The sequence below is a fragment of the Peromyscus maniculatus genome, chromosome 20, assembly GCF_049852395.1.
Source record: "Peromyscus maniculatus bairdii isolate BWxNUB_F1_BW_parent chromosome 20, HU_Pman_BW_mat_3.1, whole genome shotgun sequence".
Lineage (NCBI taxonomy): Eukaryota > Metazoa > Chordata > Mammalia > Rodentia > Cricetidae > Peromyscus > Peromyscus maniculatus.
In genome coordinates this window covers 23420888-23448346 of record NC_134871.1, presented here as the reverse complement: position 1 = coordinate 23448346, position 27459 = coordinate 23420888, and the positions used below count along the sequence as shown (strand labels likewise).

At 40.2% G+C, this 27459-nt stretch overlaps 1 protein-coding gene across 37 annotated transcripts in view; it reads left to right on the top strand.

Moving 5' to 3' along the window:
- Positions 1-119: 119 nt before the first annotated feature.
- Rims2 (regulating synaptic membrane exocytosis 2) overlaps positions 120-27459 on the top strand; it is a 491805-nt gene continuing 464465 nt past the window's right edge. For 22 of the 37 annotated variants that reach the window (XM_076555844.1, XM_076555837.1, XM_076555848.1 and 19 more), the window contains exon 1: positions 263-575. In XM_076555844.1, the coding sequence (XP_076411959.1) occupies positions 382-575 (194 nt within the window). In that variant the 5' untranslated portion in view covers positions 263-381. Of the gene's footprint in view, positions 576-27459 lie in introns of all 37 variants that reach the window. The other 15 variants (XM_042265285.2, XM_076555846.1, XM_042265280.2 and 12 more) reach the window with 5 other exon arrangements.

Here is a 27459-nt window from a genome sequence, read left to right as displayed (position 1 = left end):
CCTCGGCCGTCCCCGCCACCTTACTCCACCGCCCTCCCCCGCCGCTCGGCGCACTCCGCGTCGGGGCCTCCTGCTCCGCGCTCCCGCGAACCGCTCACTTGCCAGCCCTTCGCCCCCGGGAAGAAGAAACATTTCCCCGGAGCGCACTCCTCAGCCCTCCCTCTCCCTCTCCTCTCCCCCCACCCGCCCCCCCAGCCCGGCCCTCCCCTCCCCCTGCCTCCTCTCTCGGGGGAGGGGGGCTGCCGCCCGGGATTGCAGGCCATTGATTTGTATGGTTTGGTCCCCGCGCCGGAGGCTGCCCCAGCCGCCCGCGCCGGAGCCGCCGCGGCCCGTGGAGTTGCCTCCCTGCTGCCCGAGGGTGGTGGTGCGGCTCCACCAAACATGTCGGCTCCGGTCGGGCCCCGGGGCCGCCCGGCTCCCACCCCGGCGGCCGCGCAGCCGCCTCCTCCTCCTCCTCCTCCTCCGCAGCCCGAGATGCCGGACCTCAGCCACCTCACGGAGGAGGAGAGGAAGATCATCCTGGCCGTCATGGATCGCCAGAAGAAAGAAGAGGAGAAGGAGCAGTCCGTGCTCAAGTAAGGACCGGGCGCCTCCATCTTCCCGCCTCTCGCCCTGCCCTGCCCTGCCCGCCCTCCGCCCCCCGCGGCCGCTAAGCCCCGCGGCCGCCCGCGCGCACCGGGGATCGCCGCCGCCTTCCCTCCCGCCGCCGCCGGAGCCGCCGCCGCCGCCGGGGTCGCTTTCTGGCCGTGGGAGCCGCGGGGGTGTGTGTCGCGGAGGGAGGGCGCCCAGGCCGGCCGAGGTGACGGCGGCGAGCTCGGGGAGGCGTCCTCTGCCCCGGCGGGCGCCCTCCGGCTTTTCCCCCCTCCGCGGGGCCGCCGCGGCTCCGGGGGACCCGGGCGGACGCGGCTGGAAGCCCGGCTCCTCGCGTCCCCCCGCTCCTTCCCCGCCGCCCCCGCGCCCAGGCGGCGGCTGGGGCACGGAATCCAATATGGCCGTGCACAGGTGCTCCCCGGGCCGGACCCGGCGGAAGGCGCCCGGGCCCGGGGTGCGGGCGCCGCCGGGGTCCCTCGGCCCGCGCCCGCGAGGGCCGCCTCTGTGTCCGCCCCCCCCCCCCGCTCCCGTCCTCGGCCCCCAGCCCCCGGGCGGGGTGCGGGGAGAAGCGCGCTGCCCACGGCCGCGGCGGGCGGGCGGGCGGGCGGGCGGGCGGCGGCGGCGCGGGCCAGGGGCCTAAGCGCGGCCGCGTCTCGGGTGGGTGTGCGGCCGCCGCCATCTTCCAGCCCCTCCCCCGCGGCGGGTGCTACCACCCCGCGCTCGGTCGCCGTCCTTCCTCTTGGGCGAACTCGTAAATCGGGGCGATCCCGAGCAGGCTCCGGCGCCGGCCCTCGCCCGGTGCGGTGTGGGTCGCTCGCTCCCCGGCTCGGGAAGTTCTACTCTTGTTTGCTCGCAGTCCAGCCAGCCGGGATTTTTGCCGAGGGTGGGAGGCGTGAAGAGTAGCAGCCAGACAGCGGTGGAGAGGCGGTGTAACTTCAGCACCAGGGAACTGTCCAGACCGAGTTTCCCTCGGCTTTGGGAGTCCTTGTCACTTTGCAGTGTAGCTGAGATTTGTGCCTACAGGTTTGCTTTTAAATGTTTTATGATTTTGGGTGTCTCGGTTACTCCGGGAAAGTCACTGTCTAGATGTGTAACCTTTTGGTGTTTATCCAAGTCATTTTTTTTTCCATTTTTTTTTTTTGCTTGAAACGAGTTACTCACTATAAAAAATTAACCTGTATGTGCCTAAAGAGGGACAGTTCTTTTTGCAAGTCACCAAATACACTTTCCCATAATCTCTGTAGAAGCATACAATTAAAAGTGTAGACTTCCTCTGTGAAAAGAAATAACATTCTGACCTCCAGCCACCTAGTTTGAAAACAGGTTGTTGAATTCAGTATTCTTTCACGTATGAAAACACACTTTGTCTATTGTACATGTGTTCATATTTAATTGAAATATATTTTGCATAGCCTATGGTAACAAAATTTATATCAAATAGCTATGTATCTTAGGAAAATATGCAATTTCTCACAAAATAATGAGGGAAAAAGAGAGCAAATGTAGTCCTGATATATTAACAGAAATTGAGAATTCTTCTTCAAAACTAACTTTCAGATTTGAATAATTACTATGGAATTTGACTTATCAATGGACATAAGATATGAACAAAAAGTTAAGTAATTTAATAAGCTTAAACTACGAAATAATATAGATATTTTTAAAAAGCTCTTTGAACATACTCAACTTTAGGGATACAAATAGTGCTAAACTTTTGATCATTATAATTTTATATTCAGATATATGAATTTATATTTCTTAATATAGTTGTTAAATATTAGTGTAGCCAAAATGATGCTCAAATAAAATATGGCTTTATTTCTTTGACCCACATATTTAAATGGAAATGGGTTTTTATTTATAGTAGATTAAATCATAGTGTTTATTGGCTAGTTAATTTCATATAGTTCTATATTTACTGCTTCAATATATGGACATTTAGTAGAATACTCGATTGCTGAATTAAAAATTGCTCAAAATGAACATTGTATTTTATTGGATAGATGTTATTAAAGGATTTTTCAGGTCAACTATATGTGTGTACACCTCCAAGTAAACCTACATACTTTGCAAATACATATGTTTGTCCGTTTATTTCACATTATTTAGGTAGACACATTCTCTAAACATACCCATATATGTGAAATCACATCAATGAAAAATATAGATTCAGATTTAAGTACTTACTTACATAGTTTTAAATGTTCTTTAAGATACTTTTGAAATGAGATTAGACAAGGAAACTGAGAGTAAACTTTATAATAAATTTACAGTAACAAAAGGCAAATCATTTTGAAGAATTGGACCGTTTATTAAATAATATGTTCCTGGTCTTGGGTGTTGGATAACAGTGTGCTCTGTAGGAAAAAAATAGTACTGATAGTTGTGAGTGACTACTCTTTGCCTTGAAAGTTTCGGGCTGTTACCCAGCTCATGGGGACACAGTCTTTTATAACTTGGTAGTGCTATCATTTATTTGCATGCTAGCATCTTTTCTGAGAGAAGGCCACAGGCACAGAGAAATAAACCAAAATTCAAATTTATATCTAATACTTTAAAACTGTTACGTTAAAAATAAATTTGATGTGTGAAGCAATTGAAAACTGGATAAAAATACTTTGTGTGATCTGTGAGTTTCAGTATTCATAATAAGTATTATGCAAAGTAAGATGTTTGTATCCAAGGGCATCACAAGATGATGTGCTGGAATGCAAGAAGAGCATACTAAAACTTATAGTCCTGTCTTTGAAAAAAAATAGACTATGCCCCATTAGTACTTAGTATAGATTAACTAATACTAGGATGCATATAATTTATGAATAAATGCATACATTAAAAGTTTATGCCTGAGATGTTTTCAATAAGAAAGATGAGCCATCAAAACAGGTTGAGGCCACTACAGTAAATTCTCTTTTTAGGAGCCTGAATAATTAAAAATGATTCATACTTCATTATTAGTGATTCCTTCAAGGCCCAGCTCTGCATACACATACTGAGGAAGCCTTCTGTCAATCAAACAATGCTGTCTTACACGTGAGTGAGCTACTGTAATTTTCAAAGCATTTTTACATCTCACTAGCCCCCGGTTAATTACTAAACCAAAACCAAGCAAAAACCCTTACGCAGATCCCTGCGGCAGTATCAGTTTTGAGTCTTGAGAAGTCACTGTTGTGTTATTTTGCTCTGTAGCATCCTAGTGCCCAGTAGTGCCTGGTAAGAAACGCTGAGCAGAACTGCAGTGCAGTTGGTTCATTCATTCTGTGGGAAAACGAGGAATCAGTTTTTGAAAGAAAAATTGTTTAATGACTATTGTGCTTCTATTGTCTTTTTTTTTTCTTTTTTCTTTTTTTTGGTTTTTCGAGACAGGGTTTCTCTGTGTAGCTTTGCACCTTTCCTGGGACTCACTTGGTAGTCCAGGCTGGTCTCGAACTCACAGAGATCCGCCTGGCTCTGCCTCCCGAGTGCTGGGATTAAAGGCGTGCGTGCGCCACCGCCGCCCGGCTCTATTGTCTTTTTTGTTTTTGTTTTCATGTGATTTTAATTTTTTTTTGTAAAAAGTATCAAGAAGTCAAAGCCACTAAAATCAAATAGAAAGGCATCCAGTAAATATGTATTGGGATTTGTTATACACCTAACATAGTCTTTTATACAAAGCGTTTTGAACACAGAAATGATTGTCTCCTTCCTATCCTTTCCTGCTACTTTTTCTATCCTGCCCCCTCCCCCCACCGTCCCCACTGGATAGTGTCTTTCTGTAACCCAGGTTGGCCTTAAACTCACAATCCGTCCGCCTCTGCCTTCCCAATCCCAAGTGCTAGGACTATAGGCATTTTTTTTTTTTTATGCCACATCTAGCTATTTATGTTTTTCAGAAGGTGTGTATTATATTATGTCTTCATATTCAGCTTTGATTTTCTATTAATGTTAAAAGGGTAACTTGCCCCCCGAATAACCAGAATAAAGCACATTCTTGATAGATTAAATTAACAAGTACACATTGTGTGCATGTATGAGTAGTTCTAAATGTTTTATTGTATTTAGTTTATTTATTTATATTTGGGACAGATTGTCGCTTTGTCATTCTGGCTTGTTTGGAACTCACTCTGTAGACCAGGCTGGCCTCAAACTCACAGAGATCCACCTGTCTCTGCCACCCAAGTGCTATGATTAAAGGTGTGGGCCACCATGCCTGGCTAGATTTTTTATTTTATTGGGACATAGTCTCTCTACATAGCCCTAGCTGTCCTGGAACTGACCATGTAGACCGGGACAGCCACAAACTCACACAGATCTGCCTGCCCCTGCCTCTGCCTCTTGAGGGCTGGTATCATAGGCACGTGTGCCACCACACCCAATTTTAATTTTTTAGTGTTGCAATTTTATAATGAGTTTCTAAAGTTAATTTATAAAGTTAAGTTATATTATTGAATAGATAATATATAGTTTTGCTACAAAATATCTTACTTACCTGTTTATTACCCATGTACAATTATTGTTACCAGAATATTTGTTCTCTGCACAATAAAATCTAGGCGCCAAGAGATGTATGTGTATATAAGCATGTGTATTTATATGTGTGTGTGCACGTGCACACAATACACACACACATATGCATGTTTTTTTCTTGTGTATGTGTTGTTGTTTGTTTTTCAAGACAGGGTTTCCCTGTGTATCCCTGGCTGTCCTGAAACTCACTACCAGGTTGGTCTTGAACTCACAGAGATCCTCCTGCCTCTGCCTCCCCAGTGCTGGGATTAAAGGCACATGTCACCACCACCCATATATGCATGCTTGTATGCAAACATAAAAGTATAAGTATGTCCTGTATTTTGCTTTTTAGGAAATAATTTCTACATTCAGTTCAGTGCCAGTATCTGTCCCATTTTCTGACTATTTCCCTAACTAATGCCATACTTCTAGGTATTTAAGTTGTTTCTGGTTTGCCACTAGACACAGTACTTTGATACATTGTTTTTATTGTATCAGACTGTATCTCTGGGGTCAATTCTTAGAAATAAAATTGTTCTTACAAAGAGTCAGTAAACTTCAATAAATACTACCAAATTTATTTTTATAGAGGAAGTATGTATAAATCACATATACTGAGGAGATTTTCCTACTTCCTTGCCAAATCAGTGTGTGGTAAGCTTGGTCAGAGTTTCAGTAATAAATATGCCACTGTAGATTTAACTTGCAGTTTTCTTATTACCAATGAGAGTGAGAGTCTTTCCGTTTGTTTAGGATCATTTACATTTCCTTTATTGTTGGTGATTTTTAGTGTATTGTTGAAGCTCTTCATATATTTGTGTTAGGACCTTATTCATCCTCTCATCCCTTTTTACTTGTCAGGATTTAAAAAACATGTTCAAATTTATGGCTTTTAGATTTGATACCAGCTTAGAATGGCCTTCTTTATGCTAATATTTGTCTGTCTGCCTGTCTACCTGTCTGTGTCTCTCTCTACATAGCATGCCAGATGAATGATAGTGAGTCATAAAGACTTTTAAATAAAGATGATCACTGTACCATGTGAATATATCCATTACCTTTGCCTAAAATGGAAACTTTTAGCTTAAGGATTCAGATGTATTCTAACAATAGCTTGGCATTTTTATAAGAAAGTGTATAAAGAAATTTTAATCTATATTCTGTGTTTTAAAGTAAGAGAACAATTAGTAATATATTCCAGTTGACAGTTCATTTTAAAAAAGGGACAGTTACAATGTGTAAATAAAGAGGTAGTGGAGACAAGGGTGATGGGCCAACTTAGTTGTTTCTTAAAACTTCACTGGTTAATAAGTTCTTGCTTAAAATATTAAAGTCTCTGAGTTTTTGAACCTATGCTAGCTATCTGTGTACTGTCTGGTTGATCATTATTGACTGAGTTTCCTGAGTGTGTACGTATGCAACATGCCATCATTCTTGTCTACTAATTATAGACAACACTCTTTTAAGAATTAAAACATTTTAATAACAGATGTAGGTGAAGGGATTGAGAGATTTATTTCTTGTTTAGTAGGATGTCAAAATATTTAGAGGGACATTTATTTATTTATTTATAGACAGGGTTTCTTTGTAGCCTTGGCTGTCCCATTTATTTATTTATTTATTTATTTATTTATTTATTTATTTATTTATTTAATTTATCTATCTATTTATTTATAGACAGGGTTTCTTTGTAGTCTTGGCTGTCCCAGAACTAGCTCTGGAGAGATCTGGCTCTGTCTCACAGAGATCTACCTGCCTCTGCCTCCTGATTATGGGATTTAAGGCATGTGCCACCAATGCCCGGGTTCAAGGGACAAATAACTTGTAAGCATAGGATTGAAATGAGGGAGTATGAGGACTTGGAAGCAGTTTTCTCATCAATCATTCAGTTTTTAGGAAGTCTGAGAACTAAGGGGTAGTAGTGAAAATAATATGAATACCAAATACTGCTTACCAGAGGGAATGTAAGTGACTAATTGTGTAGGCTACTTTGTGATTATCCTTTGTGGTTACTTTTTCATTATGTTATCGAACCAAATATGTACTTATTTGTATTATTCCTATTATAAACAAGAGTCTGAAGCCTGGTTATTAGAACTTAGAATGCCCATCTTCAAATTGTTGCTCAGAAACTCAATGTGTGTATGATCGTGTCTTTCTTATCCTTCCGACCTTCCCTGAAAACATGCGTGTTTAGAGACCCCTGCTCTCACCATGCTTTTAACCAGGTGTCTTCTTTCTCCCTTATTAGAGCATCTTCTATGTTTCCCAATTTATGGTCTGCCTACTCTGCTAGATCATTGACTTTCATAGACTAAACACTATTATTTAGAGAATACTTGAAGTTAAATCTAATAATTAAAAGAAAAAAGATTGCTTTGTAATAGTATACTTATTTCTGAAATAAAATTTAGTTTTAAAATTTATGCCTAATTTACTTGGAAGTTGACATATATAATGCAGCTTGTTTATTTTATAATTATTTGTACAGTTGCAATTGTTTTTAAACTTAGCTTATCCATTTTCACCAGAAAATAGAAAATTGTAATGATATATCATTTTAAAATGTAAGAAACTTAGGAATTAAGGAATATTTTGCTTTAAAATTTTTCTTTTGATCATTCATAAATTTCCATTGTGTGTAGCAGAGCTGAATGTACAGAATGCCTTTTTTTTTCTTCTTCAGGAATTGAACCTAGCTAGGGTATTGTGTGTGTTAGGCAGACACTTTATAGCTGAGAGATAGTTGTATCCTTAGGCCTTTAAAAATAATGAAATAATTAATTCATTTATTGTCTGTGCATGTATGTCTGAGTACAGGTACACATATGCCACAGTGCACATGTAGGGGTCAGAGAATTCCTTTGGGAGTTGGTTATTTTCTGCCATCTTATGTGTTTTGGGGAACAAACTTAGGTCATCAGATCTTCTTCGTACAGTGCTTCTGTTTGTTGAGCCAGTGCTGATATGTAGCCTAGGCTGGCCTTGAACTCATGACCTTTGTTCTTCAGCTTCATGAGGGCTGGGAGTGCTGGCCTAACAGGTGTGTACCACTGTACTTGGCTCACACAAAATGTATTGGATAGAAATAGTTTATGCCTTTCACAGGCAAAGCGTCTGAGACTAACCATTTCATATGAAGACAAAATAATGTAAAATGTTATGAAAAATACAGTAAAGGTGTATTCAGTACATAATAACCATAGTAAAAAACATTCAGACTAATCGTGTAAATAGTTTGTTTCTTGGGCGTTGTTTTAAAGTACCAGTTTATCCTGGTAAAATATCTTGAGATTTCACTCCTAGGCTTCAGTGTTCTCTGGTGACCAATGAAATGCAGAGATCTCTGGGTATCCAGATACTTTTAACCACTGCCAGCTAACCCTTAGGGAATTCAGTGTAAGAAAAGTGATGAACTACACCTAAAATACTGCATAGTAAGTGCTAGACAGCCACTGAGGACAGTGCCTCGGGGATATTTGCAGATGAAGAAGTTTCCCAACCATTCTTAGGTAGATGACTTCTCTTGTGTCCCAAAGGATGGGTAGATGTTATCCAGGCAAGTGGAGCTCTTCCAAGCAAAAGCCCTCTCACGTCTCCCTGACCCAAAGAATTCTTCGATTGTAAACAGATGTGTAGCATATAGGGCATGGTCAAGGGACGGCTCAGCAGAGTATGTGCTTTAAATGGAGATGAGTTATTAGAGGAGACGAGAGAGGCCAAGGGTCAGTTCTCAGGATATGAGTGTCATCGTCATGGCAGTCGGAAGGGATTTTAACCAGTGACACAATATAGTTAGACTTTTGTTGGGAAATACTCTTACAGTGATGATTAATGAGAAGTGTAGAACTAGAGGCAAGGGCACCAGTTAGCAGACTTTCAGTAATCCAGATGATAAATGATGAAAATATAAAATTAGACAGTAGAGAGCCAAGGTAAAGTTTTCCAAGAGTTAGAATCCAGAATTTCCAGGACTGGACAGCTGTTTGTGAGAGTCAGGTATGCTGTCTTTTAAGATGCTGGGCTTGTTCACTGACGGCCATATAAACCTGCTCATCTCAGTGTTGGTTAGTGCTCTGGACTTGGCAAGTCCGAGCACTAATGTTTTTCTGATGGAGCAGCCCCACAGTAGATTCCTTTATTGCTTTAGTTTTTCTAAGTTTTATCGAATGAATATGAGTTAGAGAAGTAACTCTGTAACTTGTAATGTCTTGGTGGGGTAGAAAATAGAGAAGTAGAAAAATTGACCAAAAGTGAGGAGGAAGAAGAGGAGACAGAAAAAAGTGGAGAGAGAGAGAGGTCAGTTAGGGCTCTGTGAAGCTATTAATCAGAAAGAACCCTGCTATATCTTAGCATGGAAACTTCTCTGCTGGAGAGCTTCCCTTCCTTGCCCTCACTCTGCTCCCTCCCCTCTTCCCCTCCTTTCTTTCTTTCTTTCTTCCTTCCTTCCTTCCTTCCTTCCTTCCTTCCTTCCTTCCTTCCTTCCTTCCTTTCTTTTCTTTCTTTCCTTTTCTTTCTTTCTTTCCTTCTTTCTTTCTTTCTTTCTTTCTTTCTTTCTTTCTTTCTTTCTTTCTTTCTTTCTTTCTTTCTTTCTTTCTTTCTCTCTCTCTCTCTCTCTCTCTCTCTCTCTTTCTTTCTTTCCCCTCTCTCTGTCTCTCTTTCTTCCCTCCCTCCCTCCCTCCCTCCCTCCCTCCCTCCCTCCCTCTCTCCCTCTCTCCCTCTCTCTCTCCTTCTCTCCTTCTCTTCCCTCCCCCTTCCTTCCTCCCTCCCTCTCTTCTTTTCTTTCTTTCTTTCTTTCTTTTTTTTGAGACAGGGTTTCTCTGTGTAGCCCTGGCTGTCCTGGAACTCAACTCTGTAGACCAGGCTGGCCTCAAACTCAGGGATCCACCTGTCTCTGCCTCCAGAGTGCTGGGATAAAAGGTGTGTGTCATCAAGCCTGGCTGCTATGTGGTCTTTCAAAACTCCTGGTCTTTTCTTTATGAAACATGTCTTATTCCCATTGATAAGAGAGTCTCAGGAATTTCTCACCCTCTGGTTTTGTTTCAATTCTTGGGCATTTTAAACTATGACACTGTCTTTGTTTTATGTTAGGTTTAACTAGAATAAATTTCTGTCAGGTATATATTTATACTTCTGCGAAAATTTTGAAGATTTGGATGAATTTTAGAAAAATAGAAGAAATTAGCTATGGGACTGAAATGTTGGAGTTAATGAAGTTTGTTTCTCTTTTTACTAGATTACTGAATTATTGCAGAATTATAGAATGTGTATTATGAAAGGAAGAGGGAGCGCATTAGATTTTATGGTGTAAATTTCAGAAATAGGATCGGAAGTAGTTGTCAAAGGGGCCAGTTAGGGAGCTGGAGAGATGGCTCAGCGTTAGGATTACTTGCTGTTCTGCAGAAGACTCAGGCTTGATTTTCGGCACCCACACAGCAACTCACACCTGCTTGGTACCAGTTACAGTGGACTCCACACCCTCTTCTGGCCTGCACCAGGTGCTTATGTGGTGAACTGAAATGCATGCAAACAGACACTTATACACATAAAAAAAAAAATCGTTTCTTAAAAAGGGAGACAGTTAAGTTTAGCCCCAGGTGTGATGTGATAGTTCATTTTCTTTATCTGTAGTTCATAGTATAATATAAACAAATTGACTAAAAGTTACCAACTTTTATGCTGTTTGTATTTTATGAATATTTTTACATGTGTGTTATATAAATATTGAAAGCATTATTTCTATTTTCATGTAACAAAGAACTCCCTGCATGCTTTTAAAAGGTGTTTGGATTAATAACTTTTACCTAGTTTATACATCATAAACATTTAATATTTTTATCTAACACCATTTGGTAGGTTCTTAAACAGAGCTGGATACATACTCCTTTTAGTAAGGCATGGGAAGCCTTGAACAGTTTTTCCTTCCAAGTAAGCTTATGTTTGTCTGGAAGGGAAAAATAGCATGGCAGTTTCCTGCATTCTGTGACTAGGCTTCTGGGCTTGTAAGACTGGGAAAAAACAATACAGTAAGCAATGTAGTTAGGTAGCAGAATAATCAGAGTGGTATTTGGCGCTTTGGTATTTAGTTGACAGATGGAGATGATGCTCACATCCATCTTGTTTTGTTGGCATATGAGAAGTCAATTATAATTTTTCTAATAGTTTGTTTCCCAGGAGCATAGATGAAAAGCCTGTTTTATCACACATAATTTCTGTTACCCAAAAGCTGTCTTTAGCCTGAAAGAATTAATTAATGCTTGTTCTGTCAAAAATGAATTTTGTTATGGAGATGGCAAGGTGTTCATGTTCATCAAAGATCTATATTTTCTTTCAGAAATTATTTTCTTTCCCTTTATGAGTTCTTCTTGCATCTGGATAGGTTCATGTGACACTGAGTTTTAGTGGATGACTATACTGTTCTGATCCCACTAGCTTTTAATGAGTAAGAAATAGGCTTTGGATGTTAGATCATTGCAATTTTGGGGGTTGTAACTATTGTTATGAGTAATATCACCTTTTTTTTGTTGGAATGTCTATTATCATTTTTCTAAATTTGGCTAATACCAATTTTCTCAATTTTTTTTCTGTTTTTTTGTTTTTGTTGAGTCAAGGTTTTACTGTGTAACCCTGGCTGGCCTGGAGTTAATTTTTAAGACCAGACTGGCCTTGAATTTATAGAGATCCATCTGCCTCTGCTTCCCAAATGTTGGGATTAAAAGTGCATGCCACCATAACTTTTTGTTATTTAACTTTGAAAAAGCTTGCATTTCATAACTGTGCAATAATTAGCTACAGAAGTACTTCCATTTATATATTTGTTTGTTTGTTTGCTTATTTACTGAAGGGTCTTATGTATTCTAGGCTGGCCTTGGACTTGGTGTGTAGCTGAGATTAACCTTGAGCTTCTGGTCCTTCTGCCTCTACTTCCTGAGTGCTAGGATGGTTGGTGTGTGCTCCTGCACTAGAAGCCTTAAGAAAGGAACTACCTCCCCAGCCTCCTGGTACCAAACTCTTACTGTAGGCTGATAGCTCTTCACTGATTGTCTGGTCTAAGCCAAGTCTTAATTCAGTCACAGGATTAGTGAACAAAATTTCTAAGGAAGGGTCTGTTCCACTTACTTGGTAATTACCATGCTGAACTCTGTCCTTGTTTGTCTGGGTAGGTAATCATAATAAACTGGGTGGCTTATAATCAACAGAAATGTATGAAAAATAAATTCATTTCAGTTTAGTTTTTCACAGGTTTCTGCGAAAGTCTAAAATCAAGGCAGTGATGTAGTCATTGTTGACCCAAGTCTACCTTTCTGGTTTGTGTGTGTGTGGCTTTCCTCTCAGTGTGCTCTCACATGGCCTGAGGGCACAGGAGCCCTGGAGTGCCTTGTCTTTTTCCTTTCCACATAGGGCCACTGATCTTAGTGGAGGCTCTACCCATAAAATCTTGTCAAGTGCTCCACCTCCTATTATCATGACATCCAGGAAGTAGACTTTAAGATACGAATTTGTGAAACATAGCATTACAATGTAATCTAATGGGGAATTATAGTTGACAGTTCATGTGTTAGGTCTTGACAGGTGTTTTGCTTTAGAAGCATATACAACACAGAGCCTTAACGAGAAGTCAGAGATACATACCTCTAAAGACTGGTTTTAGAATGTGTTGAAACCTCATATTAAAGTTCACCAGGTTTAATGCTGATGGTTGAATTCTGTTTCCAAACTGAAGGTAAGGAAGCTTGATAGGAACTGGAAGTTAATTTCAGCAGACATTAAGGGCATACAGTTGAATGCTATTGGAATCGATGCTTGTTACATATTTCTTCCATCTATTCCACTTTCCTTCATTATGTGGCATACTTTTGGAGGCTAATTTATGTGGTTTGTATCAAATGGCTTCCTTATTCTCAAACTTCATTTAGGTTTTGTCAATGTGGAATACTGGCAGAGTAGAATGATAGAAGAGAATGTGGGCATAATATATGTTCATAGTCTTCCATACCATGTGTTTGTGGGTAGCTTTATCTCCCCCCCCCCTTTGGTTTTTTGGGACAGGGTTTCTCTGTGTAGTTTTGGAGCCTGCCCTGGATCTCACTCTGTAGACCAGGCTGGCCTCAAACTCACAGAGATCCACCTGCCTCTGCCTCCCGAGTGCTGGGATTAAAGGCGTGCACCACCACCTCCACTGCCTGGCCGGGTTGCTTTATCTTTGTACTCAATCCACAGGTAGTCTGTCCACACACGTTTTCTCCTTTTGTTTTGAAAATGCTTTCCAGCATCGCTGTTGAGGCTCACCTCCGCCCCTTGCTGGTTTCCTTCTTCCCTGCCCCACATCTGTAAACTGTCCTTACACAGCACTCCTAGTTTCTCAGTTTCAGAATAGTGTTTCTTTCCTGGTAGAGCCTGGCTTCATATCCCATTGTTTACTAACAAGTTAATGAATGTGAATAATGGGTCATATCGTAGGTATTTAGAGTCTCCTTCACTCCATGTACCAATGACATAACCATGCTAATCTTCTTGGTCTCTTTAGTCATTACATTCTTGACTCTGTTATGTATATAGCCTGATTCCTTAACTGATAAAGGGCTGTGTGTACAGCTCCGTTGCCCTGATGAGAATCTTTTAATAATTTTTGCCAGTTACAGTCTTTCCTTTCAACTCACATAGTTCAACTTACATAGTGTTTTGTATTTTTCTATGTTTCTGATATTCAGTAGTAGTTACTAACCTTTGTTTTCCTTAGAGCAATTAAGTTATTTGAATCTGTGGACTAAATTTTAATATTTTTAATTAAACAATTTATTTTTATGTTCAGGGAAGTGCCAGGCACATTTAAACATTTTTTTAAGTAAGACTTGGAGGTGGAAGGATCATCTTGATTTCCTTCTATTCTTTTTTTTTTTTTTTTTTTTTTTTTTTTTTTTTTTTTTTGGTTTTTCGAGACAGGGTTTCTCTGTGCAGTTTTGCGCCGTTCCTGGAACTCGCTTTGGAGACCAGGCTGGCCTTGAACTCACAGAGATCCGCCTGCCTCTGCCTCCCAAGTGCTGGGACTAAAGGCGTGCGCCACCACCGCCCGGCTTCCTTCTATTCTTTCAGCCACCAAAATAACCAATTAATAAATATTTTTTAGTCATATTTTTCAAATATCTTTGAAATCTGTCTTTTTGTCATCTTCATGGTCCCTGTCTTGAAGCTTTAATGTGATTTGCTTATTTATTTCTAAATTATTATTCATGTCTAAATAGGTTTAATTTTCATGTTTACCTCTTCTGACCCAACCTCTAATAATGCTTTAGCTCTTTAAGACACAGATAAATATATTTTAGAATCCTTAACATTCTTCCGTGTCTTAAAAATTATTTTATGTACATGGGTATTTTGCCTGCATGTATGTCTGTCTGTGTATAACATGAGTGCCTGGTGCATGAAGAGCCCCTGGAACTGGGGTTACAGATGGTTTTGAGCCACCAGGTGGGTGCTGGGAATTGAACTTGGGTACTCTGGAAGACTGTCCAATCCTCTTAATCATTGAGTTATCTCTGCAGCCCCAGGTGTTCATTTTTTATTTTGAATTTGTTTTCCATTAAGTTTTGTTTGGCTTTGACTGCATTGGTGGGCTTGTAGGAGTTGAATTATATTCATTCAGTATTTATTATACACTAGGTTTCAGGTCACAGAACCTTGTAAGTATAGGACACAGGTTTGTATCTGATACTTTAACAAACACTTGTTTATTTACTAATGCATGTGTCTGTCAAAGACTGTGAGCGCATATGCAGGAGTCTGTGTCTGTACTTGCACATGGAGACCCAGAGAGGGCAGCAGGTGTCTCTTCTGTCCCTCTTTCCTATTGGAGGAGGGCCTCTCCTTGAATCTGAGGGTCACACTTTGGCTAGGCTTGGAAGCCAGCCTCCCCAGTGACCCTTCTCTCTGCTGTCCTCAGGGCTGGAGTTTCAGACATTTGCTGGGGTGCCTGGCTTGTTCTCTAGGTGCCAGGATTAGAACTCCAGTCCTCACGATTCTGGAGGAAGTCCTCCTTAATTGCCGAGTCAACTCACTATCCCCTGTCTCTAGTTCTTTTCGACTGAAATATGTTTCCCTCCCCTGACATTGTCATTTCAAAAGCAGAAAGAGCAGAAGTGCTTGGACTCAGGACTCAGACAGCCTGGGTCCATTTGTCAAGTGGGAATAATATGCACTTCAGAAGCTGTTTTGGAATTGAGTTTATACTTGCAAAGCTCTAAAAAAATTTCTGAAATATCATGTACACCATGTTGTTTCAAATAAATATATTAGTTATGAAGAAAATCCTGACAGCTATAGAGATTGTTATCAGCAAATACTTTCAACAACTATTATAAGGCTGGTGTTACATTTATGATTAGTCTTAGATCTTCCAAAGTTATACCATATTCCTCCCTAGTGGCTTGAAAGAACACACATTTGTTATTGTACAGTTCTGCAGGTCAGAAATCTCACGAAGTCTTACTGGGTTAACGTCAAGATGAAGGCGGGGTGCATTTTCTCTGGAAGCTTTATCTGTTTGCTCATTTCAATCGCCCAGACAGGTGTGTGTGTGTGTGTGTGTGTGTGTGTGTGTGTGTGTTTTGTTTATAGAATTAAGATTCCCACTTCCTCGTTGGCAATTATCTAAAGAGTATCCTTGCCTTTTGGAGGTCCCTTGCATGCTGCCCTGTTTCAGAACCAGCAGTGGGTGCTGACTGTATCCTTCGTAAGATGTCATGACTCTCACAATTCTTTTGTTCTCTCATCTCTTTCTGCTCAGATCAGTAAGACTTTTCTTGTCCCAGGATTATCGTGATTAGATTGTGCTTGCCTGTATCAGATATTCCAAATATTATCTTCTCCTTTTAACCACATCTTTTAAATTTCCTTTTGCCACAAAAGGAACCATGTTCTATGTTCACTTATTCCTGGGATTAGTACAGAACACTTTTTATTAGGTAGGAGTCATTCTCCTTATTTCTCTATTGAGCACCAGTGGAAATAAATTTGGACACACACACACACACACACACACACACACACACACACACACACACACACACATTTTTATTTTATGAGTATTTTGCCTGCCTGTGTGTATATGCACCATGGTTGTGTGTTGTTATTCATGAAAGCTGAAGAGGCCATTGATCCCCTGGAACTGAAGTTACAGTTGGCTGTGAGCTGCCCTGTGGGCTTGGAAAGTCTGGGCCCTCTGCTAGAGGAGCAAACGCTCTTAACTGCACCATCTCTCCAGTCCCCTTGCCATGATAAATATATATATATATATTATAAAGTACACAATTTTATCTTTAGTTTTTAAAATGTCTTTTGTATCCTGAGACAAATTTCAGAATGAGATTATTCTGGATAGTTTTATGTCAACTTGACACAAATTAGAGTCATCTGAGAGTATTGAGCATCATTTGAGAAAACGCCTCTGTAAGATTAGGCTGTGGGCAAACCTGTAGGGCATTTTCTTAATTGATGATTGATGGGGAAAGCCCAGCCCATTGTACGTAGTACAGTCCTGGGCTGCTGGTCCTGGGTTCTGTGAGAAAGCAGGCTGAGCAGGCCATGGGGAGCAGCCCCCTCCATGGCCTCTGCGTCAGCTCCTGCCTCCAGCTTCCTGCCCTGTCTGAGTTCCTGTCCTGACTTCTGCAGTGATGGACAGTGATGTGTAAGCCAAATAAACCCTTTCCTCTCAACTTGCTTTTTGGTCATGGTGTTTCCTAGAAGAAATAGAAACCCTAACTAAGACTGAGATTACATTATGAAATAATGTTCTATAGTGTACTTTTTTCTTGGGTTTATAATAGTATATCATTCTCAAATTAATACCAATATGATGTTCACTTTTTTATTTACTTAGGAGTTTCCTTCTGAGTTAAAATGTTAGTCTTCACACAATCTACATGTTAGGTTTTTAAAATTAATTTTAATAAAATTTTACATACCAACTGTGCACAGGTGCCTCTCTTCCCTCCTCTTGCCTACGTGTTGAGTTTTAAGGCTACACCTTGTATTGAGCCAGGGCTAGCTACTAGTGAGATGGTCTCCCTGCCAGAAGGTTAGTCTAACTAGAGATGGGGTGGGGGAGTTGAAGATAAGCGGTATGGGTTGTTGGTGTTCTGAGTATAAAGATGAAGTACCCTTCCTAAATAGGTATTTTAGTCAATAGTTGTGTTCTTTATGACTTATTTATTTGTATTTTATGTACATTGTTGTACATTTATGCACCTGCATGTGTGTCTGTGTGAGGCTGTTGGATCCTCTGGAACTGCAGTTACAGACAGTTGTGAGCTGCCACGTGGGTCCTGGGAATTGAACCCAGATCCTCAAGAAGAGCAGTTAGTACTCTTAACTGCTGAGTCATCTTTTCAGCCCAATAACTGTATTTTTGTAGAGTATGAGATAATTTTAACACAGCTGAAGTAGTAGAGTCATTGACATATTACCAACTATTGTATTTTCATTATATGAAGGCGATGTTAAAGGCTCAGTCTGTATTTTATATTGCAATGCAAATAAAGATTTGTATTTAGATTTTTCATTACAATATGGTTTTCCTTTTCATGTGTGTTAACTGCTTCACCTATCGCTGTGACTAATACCTGACAGAAGCTACCTACGGGAGAAAAGATGGATTTCACTTATTGTTTCAGAGGATCATAGGCTCTGGATGAGGCAGAGCCTCTTGGCTCGCTCGGTCCGTGGTGCCAGTGGCACATGGTGTTGGCCCCTGCACATGGTGGGGAGCAGGGAGCAGAGGGTACTGACGAACCAGAGCCGGAAGAATGCAGGAATAGCTTTCAACCGCCTGTCCTGAAGTCTCCACAACCTACGAAGTGGAGCCTCAAGCTGGGAAACAGATGATTGCATTCGTCCGGGCATTACATATTTTGACATAATTTTGTGAGGAGTCATCCTTTTCTTAAAATAAAGTATATATTTATGTATTATTTATTTTTTGTAATTATTAGCAAAGAGTGTGTTTAAATGAAAAGATGTACTATGTATGTACTGTGAGTTCAGCTTTATAGACATGTTTAGAGTATGACCAGTTCATTTGACAGTCATGGACATTAGCAATGAAATAAAGTAGAACAAATAATCCCCAAACACTACCATACACTCATAGTACAGCTTATGTTGTATATGTTAGAGTCGACTAAAGTTCAGAGTCTAGTCAGAACACAGAAGTGCTAACAGTGTTTTGAACAGGAATACATTAATATAGAGGGGCTATTAACCAAACCAACCAACCAAACAAACAACAATGGAAGAAGCACCTTCCTCTGTGTCTGAGGCTGAGACTCGGCCACTGTGGGGCTGTAGCGCCCGCCGGCCGACTGTGTTCATGTGTGCTAGACTAGGGCAAACCAAACAGTTTGTCGTTAGGGAAGCAGGAAGCCATCTGCAGAGACTGGTGGACTTGGTGGAGAGGCTGGCTGTGCTCCCCCAGGGAATGTCAGTCAGACTTGCTAAGAAGCTGTTGGTGGGAGTGCCGCTCGACTTTGCTGGGAGGATCTCCTGTGAGGTGCTGGGGAAGCAGACAAGTGGGTCTGATCCCACTGGGTATTTAGACTCCAGGCAGCTATGTAAACAAAAGCTGCACAGCCCCAGAGACACCCTTTCTTCCTGCGATGTCGCCGTGGCTCCCTCTACTGACGAGGCTGAGCAGTGTGCCATTGGCAAAGGAGACTATCCGAAGAGCTGTGTAAAGAAAGGTAGTCGGAGCCGAGAGAGAGGCAGCGGTACGTCTTTAATAGGCTGACTGGGTCGTAGACTATGCTCTCCTCAAATGCCCGTATGTTAAAGCAGCATTGATTTCTTTTTCATGCTACATGATTCTTTTTCTCGGCCGCTGGCTCTCTAGTCTGTCATTATCATTCAGTGCATAGGCTATTATGTATACACACTCTCTGTAATGATGTGAGCCGAACAAAAGGGAACTGTGTTGAATTGCAAGTTGTCTCCTAAAGTTTCCTCTCAGATGTACATACATAACTTCTGCTTACATTTTGCTGACCAAAGCAGGTTATATGATCACACCTAAGTCAAGGTAGAGAAGAGGAATCCTATTACATGGAAGAAGAACAGGAAGTATCCCTGTATTGATAGAATTGATACTGTAAAAATTGGCAATATCTAGGGTAATTACTTACAATTTCCCTTAAAAAAATTTGTCTGGTTTTGTAGTTTTTACAGTTTTATAAAAACGGCATTGACATGGAAATGGTGTGCTTAGCCTCTGGATCTGTACAGTTAAACTACTGTACAGTAACCGAGCCAGTGCTTAGAACAGTGGCCGTCACAAGAAACAAGCAGCCGGAAAAGTTCGTGAAGTTCACTACAAATTAAACAGTTGGGAAATCTGTATTAATTGATGCTTATACAAGCTAGCATAGAAAACAGGAAGTCTTTAAATCTCTGTGTGTGTATGATATGTGTGTGCATGTTTCTGTATGTGTGCACGGGTATACCATGCATGCACGAGGAGGTCAGAGGACAGCCTCCAGTGTTTACCTGCTCCTTCCACCTTGAGACAGGTTCTTATCTGTAAGAACATTTCGGAGACAGTCTGGCTGTCTCTCATGCATCCAGAAATTCTCTTGTCCCCACCTCTGTCCTGATGCAGGAACACTGGGTTACACTAGATGTGGGCTGCCGTGTCTGGCTCTATGGATTTGGGGATCTGAGCTCATGCTCTCAAGTCCGCAGGAGCACTGGGTTACACTAGATGTGGGCTGCCGTGTCTGGCTCTGTGGATTCTGGGGGATCTGAGCTCACGCCCTCATGTCCGCAGGAGCACTGGGTTACACTAGATGTGGGCTGCCGTGTCTGGCTCTCTGGATTCTGGGGATCTGAATTCACGCTCTCATGCATGCAAGGCAAGCAGTCCACTCGCTGAGCTGCTGAGCTATCTTTCAGCCCTGGAAAATGAAATTGCTTGATATTGAAGAAGCTGTTTTCAGTTTTGGTCAGTCTTGGGTAGACATAGAAAAATAAAAGTTAGATATTTCTATTAGAATTTCAGCTCTATCATTTATATAACTAACATTTTGTCTTGAACAAATCAATTAAGCTTTCTAAAATCTATAAAATGATAAAAGCAAAAGTCCATGATCCCTAAACTGAAATTTTGATGCCAGTATACTCTAGGATTCACATAATTTGGACTTTAGAAATGCAAAGGTGCGTAGACCATGTAACTTGTTATCCTTAGTAGAGATAGGGCAGCAACATCCAGTAAAACATACTAATTTTTCTCCAGTGAAATGGATGAACATTTATATGCAAGTCAAGGATTTTCTTAAAAGAGAGTTTTGTTTTCCAGAGATTTTTGTATTTTGGAGTCACAGTAAAGGCAATTATGGGGTTAAAGTGACACTGTACAGGTAAAGGAATATTTAAAGGGAAGAAGTGACATGTTTGTTTTGCTGTTGTAGGTGCATTATGGAAGACCAACACTGTAGTCTTTATTGATATCAGATTACGTATATAAAATCAGATCGTAGAACTCTTTGCGTAAAGTATCAGTGCCACCTGCATGCATTATTTAACTGAAATTCTTGCTTCAGAACTATGAAACACATAAAATAATAAGTAGCTATTGTCTTAGGGAAGGGTACATAATTAGTACTACTCTAGGTTCACATGAAATTATTCATTATGTATTATAGATGCCTTAGGTCAATAAAGCTTAATTCTTCTAGTCGTTTGTATGACAAAGTCCATAAAAAGTACAGAGGTCTTAGTATGCAAATAAAATCTTCATTTTCCCCTTTCCACTGTTAGGTATCCTTCCTTAGGTTATGTTAGGGCTCCCAAACCTTTTTCATGTCATGCCATATATAGGAAAAAAGATAGATTTGCAGTTTTATTGAATAATATGGACTAGGTAAAAAAATCACAATTTTGTATTTCAGCTATGAGCAAAAATGCATGGTATTTTGGAATATAGTAATATTAAATTGTAAATATTTTAAAAATCAAATCTTTTCAATATCTAAAAAGGCATAGTAAGCTGAGTTCCAAGAGTATACCTCTAGTCTTATTTGTCTGTTTTTGTAACAGATACATATATTTCCAAGAATTCCTTTTGATGATCTCTTCAGGTTCCTGTTGGTTACCATTTATAAGAAAGTCTATACAGGCAGTTTGTAAAACCTGCAGGAAAACCCTTAATCTTTTTGTAAAAGATTGATGGGAATTCTTTTGGTCCTATTAGGATTTTGATAATTTATCTTCAAGTTTTACTTCATAGATAGTAATAGTTTTTGACATTTGGTTTTCATTGATGGATGTAATGTTGAAATTTGTTCCGGTAACATAAATAGATGTTATATATATGGATATTTTAAGAATTTAATTTATTTAAGGATAATGTTGATATCATCCCTCAGCTATATACAGTGTTCGTCTAGCCTTAATTTTCCTTTAGAATAACACTATCATTGACAAATTAATCTCATTTTTCTGAAACTGAATTGTTGCTTTGAGTTTATAAACTTTACCATACCCATTAATATATTTCATGTGTGGGCATACAGAGGTCAGTCACTCCACCTTATTTTGGAGCTCATTGATTGGTAGACTAGTTAGCTGTGGCAGACACTATACCCGTTGATCCACCTCCCCAGCTAGATCATGTTTGTTCATTCAAGTTTGAAAAGCTCTGGTTGAGCCCCCCTCTTTCTCCTGCTCCTCCCCTCCCCTCCCCACCCCTCCTTTCCCTCCTCCCTCCTTCTTTTTCTGTTAGGATACTGGGGATTGAGCCTCTAGGCCTTGTGAATGCCAAGCACACATCTCTCTGCCATTGGAACACAACCCTAGACACTGAGCTTAGTTTTTGAAGTCAGTAGATACCTTCTAGCAAATATGTAAGGTAGAAATCATTATTACAACATTTTTAACTATTAACTTGAAGGTAATTTCCTTTGAGTAGACAATAAACTGAGATATGGAACAAAATAATGCAGTCTTGATCCTATTTATTTGTATAAAGCCCAAAGCTGTAAAAGGTACCAATAGAAGTTGTAGTCATTAGGAACTGATTAGATTCTCAAATTTGATAGCATTATTTTACATTAAATTATTTATAGAAGTTTTCTATCTAAGAATTTCTCTGAAAATATAAAATTGTATTACTTGAATTTCAGAATTTTCAGAAAGGTTGTAAAAGTTTTCTATTTTCTTATTGAAGATTTACATAATATTTCAATGACTGTTTCAAAGTCTTAGTTTATCTATTTGCATATTTTGTTTGTTTTTGATATGGCTTTGTAAGACAAATAACTTTTAAAGTCATTTCTTTTAAGGCCCTATAACCTTAGTTATTAACTAAATACTGTTACTGCCTGTAGATTAGATTATTTCTGCAATGAAAATTTTAGGATTTTTTTTTTTTTTTTGAGATAGGCTTTCTCTGTGTACCCACAGCTTAGCCTCGAACTCACTCTGTAGGCCTGGATGGCCTCTAACTCACATAAATCTGTCTCTGACTCAGTGCTGAGACTTAGGAGGTACACCAACCACCAAACCTGACTGAAAATTTCAGTAATGTTTTCGCTCAGTGTTTTCTTTGTATATTCTCGTATGCTGCTATGATGATTGATCATTGGAAGTATCCATTCACTCTGTTTTCATCCACTGATTTAAAGTATATGCCAGTTTCTGTGCAGAGCTGGAATTGAGAGGCCCTGTTATTGTGTTTTGTTGTAGGGGTTTTTTCTTTTTTCACTTACAACAAAAGTTAAAGTCTCTTGTAGTAAGGTGTTAGTTAGCATTGGTCACTTGCTTTCATTGTTGTACGTGATAACTTTTTCATGCAATATGGCATTTATTTACTTTGAGGAAGTGTTTTTATTATTATCTGTATAGGATTATTTAGGACACAGGAATCCAAATTTGAAAAATACAATGCTTAAATAGAGATTTTAACTTTTATTTCAGTAAATACTTGAGGAGTCACATTATACTCATGATTCATTAAATACACTTTTTATAAAGTTCTGCAATCCCTTTGCTGATTTGCTTAATAAAATTATGTTAAATATATGTGGTGATATATTGTGGCCCCCAATATATTGTGCACCCAATAAAGCTTATCTGAGGATCAGAGTTGAAAAAGCCAGCCACTACAGTAAACATAGAAGTCAGGCAGTGGTAACACACGCCTTTAATCCTAGCATTCGGGAGGCAGAGATCCATCCGGATCTCTGTGAGTTCAAGGCCACATTGGGAACAGAGCCACGTATGGTGGTACATACCTTTAATCCCAGCACTAATCCGAGAGGTCTGGAGGTCTGTACAGACAGACAGACAGAAAGTAATGTAGCTGGGCGGAGAGAGGAAATGAGATGGCAGAACCGACAGGCATATAGGTGTGGGTATACAGGAAGTAGATCTCTTGGAGACTGAGGTGTTGGTGAGGTGAGGTTGGCTGTGACTTGTCCTATTCCTCTGATCTCTCAGCTTTTCACCCCAATATCTGGCTGCAGGATTTTTATTAACAAGACCATCTAGCAATTTGTCTTACAAATACATTTTTTTTTTTTGAAATTAAAATGACCCATTTTGGACTTCTGTCATGAATGAGTTTTGCTAATCATTAATCCTATCTCAAAAGTCAATTAAAAAAAAGAAAAAAGAAGAAAACAAGAAAGATGGAAGAACAGAGGATAGAAAAATGAAAGTAAAACCTGACAATTTATGTTTTCTATATGGACATCTCTAAACATGTATTTATTTATTGTGAGTGTATATGTGTGGACTTTCACATGCCACAGCACACATGTGGAGGCCAGGGACCACTTGGATGGGTCAGTTCTTTTCCTTCCACCATGTGGTTTCCAGGACAGCACTCATGTCTCAGGCTGATCATCTCATAGGCCCTCTAGGGACATTTTAATATTAGGTGTTGCTGCTGCTGAAGATAACGATTGCTTTATATGTTAGAAATATATGCAGAGAAAAACTTCAAAATACTTTACAGATATATGTAGAATAACCCAATCGTGATCAAAGCAACAGTTAGATTATGTGAAATGATCGGGTGGATGGTCAGGGAGAGATTTTACATGGTACCGATTAACAAGCAGTGCATGTTCTCTTCTTCTTAAAACAAAAAAACTGCCTCTTTATACACAGTTAAGGAGCATCTAAAATATTTTCAGAGTAGTATACAGTGTGGACAGCAAAAGACTGTTTTGGGTTAGCTATTTATTCAGATTTTTGTTTAAACAAATGTATTTTGAGTACCTGCTATAAACTCGCCACTGCACTAATTTGGGAAACTGGAATTGGATATAGTCTCCATACTCAAAGTGCTTACAGTCTCGTGGGAAGGAGACATACAAGCAAATTACTAAGCAGCTCTCACACTGTAATCTTAGCACTCAGGAGGCTGAGGCAGAGGGATCTCGGGCTTGAGGATAGCTTGGACTGTATAGTGAAACTCTGCCTCAAAAAAGTAAAATACGTAATAGCTGCTTTAAAATAGTCCTGTTGAGCTGATGCAGGGAGAGGAGTGAGTATGTATGAGCACTGACCATTTAAAGGAGGCTTTATAACCAAAGAGAACATCCAGGCTGGCCTTACAGGAAAGTATTTAGTCTATGTAGAATAGGGGCATTTTAAACACGTTCAAAAGATGGGACTGTGAAAAACTAGGCTGTCTTTTGTGGAATGGCTAGTGTTTGTCTCTTACTAGGGAGTCGGAGGATGCAGAGAAGGGATCAAGTGGTGGAAGGAGAAGCTGATGTGCGGGGTCAGTTGTAGCCATTCTTGCATGCAGCATCAGTATAGAGATACTAATTTTAAAAATATTGAATCACTTGGGAGGCAGAGACAGGCGGATCTCTGTAAGTTCAAGGCCGGCCTGACCTATAAAGTGAGTTCCAGGACAGCCAGAGCTGTTACACAGAGAAACCCTGTTTTGATAAACCAATCTATATTATATTGAGTCACCTTCATGCAGATGGATAAGAATTACTGAGAGAATAAACTGATGACACTCTTTAGTATAATCTGTCGAGGTGGGTTGTGGGAATTTGTAACCTGCTTGGTGTGGATTAACTTGGTCCCCTGGAAGGCATATGCTAACTAGCTGGAGTTTAGAGTGCCCTGTTGTTTTTGTCTGAGGCACAGGAGTTTCTGGCCTTATGGGAACAGTAGTATTTATATGACCATGATATGTAAGTTTGCCCAGTGCCTTACAGTTAAAGGGAATTACTGGATACCAGAAAATTCATGAGTTGTTATTTTAATGAGGAAGAAATCAGGAAAAGCTTGACACAGTTTTGAAGAACAAAACATGATCCCATTAAAGAGGTTAATTCAGTGCTTTCCAAACTGGTTTCTGAATTCGTAGAGTGACTATGTAAATAATTTGGACCGCAACTCTTGTTATGTGGTAAACACAACCATCTATATGTAGTTTATTTGGGGAAAAGATTTATTTTAAACTTACTGGGTTTACATATTGATTTTATATTACTGTATTAGCTGTTAAAATTTTAGAATCACCTATTCTTCTCTACTATGTTTAGAAGTTTGGATGATCTCCCTAGTTTGTTTGATCTACAGGGAGAGACTTTGAAATAATAACGGAAGGTATTACAAAGGGCCTGTTGTAATATGTCAAGAGATTCTGTTGAATTAGTGTCCTAGTCTCTTTGTGTGAGAATTCTTACTGGTGATTTCTCCTGGTACACTCACTGTTCTGTATTCTGCTTCCCTATCCTGGGTTTGTCTTGTGAGTTTGTGCAGAATATCTTCTTAATGCTCAAATTTAAGATGGGTCTAGTGGTACAGGATGGTAATCTGTGCTCCTTTGGAAACTGAGGCAGGAGTATTGCAGATTCAAGGCCAGCCTGGGCTGCATAGTGAGGTGAAGGACAGTTTCAGCAACTTAGACTTTGTCTCAAAATAAAAAGAAAAAGAGGGCTGGGGTTATATAGTTCAAGGGCTTGATGAGTGTGAGCGAGGCCCTCGGTCCGTCTCCAGCCCCAGCCCCAGCCTCCAGCCACCTAGTCCCTGAGGTAGTGGGTGCTCTTATAAGGGAAATTTATACAGAATAAACAATCCAGTGAGTTTATATAGTATACTTACTAAGTATCCTGAAATATTTGAGGTTAAGAGAAACCAGCTGCTTTCATTTAAAAAGTGAAATTAAAATCTCCTCAGATCCTGTTAAGAACACAAAACCCTTGTTACTCATTTTTTTCAGCTTCAATAGGAAATCTTATGGAATTGTTTTGGAACACATGCCTCCAATCTGCCACCAGATTTTGCAGCAGGAATTTATATAATCATGCCATAGCTCAAACTGTCTCACAATTCACCATATGTTTCAATATTTCCAATGTTTTCAAACACTCTCTTCTCTTCCCACCCTTTCTGGTTTACATTTCTCAGCTTTGTCCCAGCTCTTACCCTGCAATTTTCATTCTCCTTTCTGATTCACTGGTGATCCTGTTGGAGCCTTCTAGTGTAGAATTAGTTCTGTACTGGTTCTTTTTCTGGACTCTCTTCTGCACTATTAAGCAGTGTTCATCCCTCACTTTGGAACTCTTGATTGCAGGTCTAAGTTCCGCACTCTACTCTCAGCACATGTTTTCAGGACATTGAACTAAAGGCCTTACATATGTTAGGCACATTTTCCACCACTGAGCTATAGACTGAGTCCTACTGTTGTTCTTTTACCTCTGTTTCATTTTTTCTTTTTTTTAAAAATAAAATAACCATAAGTATTTTTTGAATATTAAATTGTTTTGAAAATTCGATTTTTTTTTTTTTTTTCGAGACAGGGTTTCTCTGTGTAGCTTTGCGCCTTTCCTGGAACTTGCTTTGGAAACCAGGCTGGCCTCGAACTCACAGAGATCCACCTGCCTCTGCCTCCCGAGTGCTGGGATTAAAGGTGTGTGCCATCACCGCCCAGCCTTGAAAATTAGATTTATTCATTTATTTATGCATTGCCTGAATGTATTCTACCGTGTGTGTGTGTGTGTGTGTGTGTGTGTGTGTGTGTGTGTGTGTGTATGTGTGTGTGCTTTATGCCCTTGAAGGTCAGAGGATGGCATTTGATCCTTTGGAAGTGAAGTTTGGGATGGTTGTGAACCACCATGTAGGTGCTGTGAATGGTACTTGGGTCTTCCTAACTGCTGAGCCATCTCTCCAGCCTACCTCTGTTTCCGTTTATCACATACATTATTGCTATGGTGGTGGCAGTCCTCGTAAAAATTTCCCACTTACAAACTCTTTCATCTAGTTCAGTGGAAATTTCTATAGGGCAAACCTAAATCAATTAATATAAGCAGCTCCATCCTGTTTTTCTTCTGTACTAAGGATTAAGTAGGTCCTCAGGCAGTC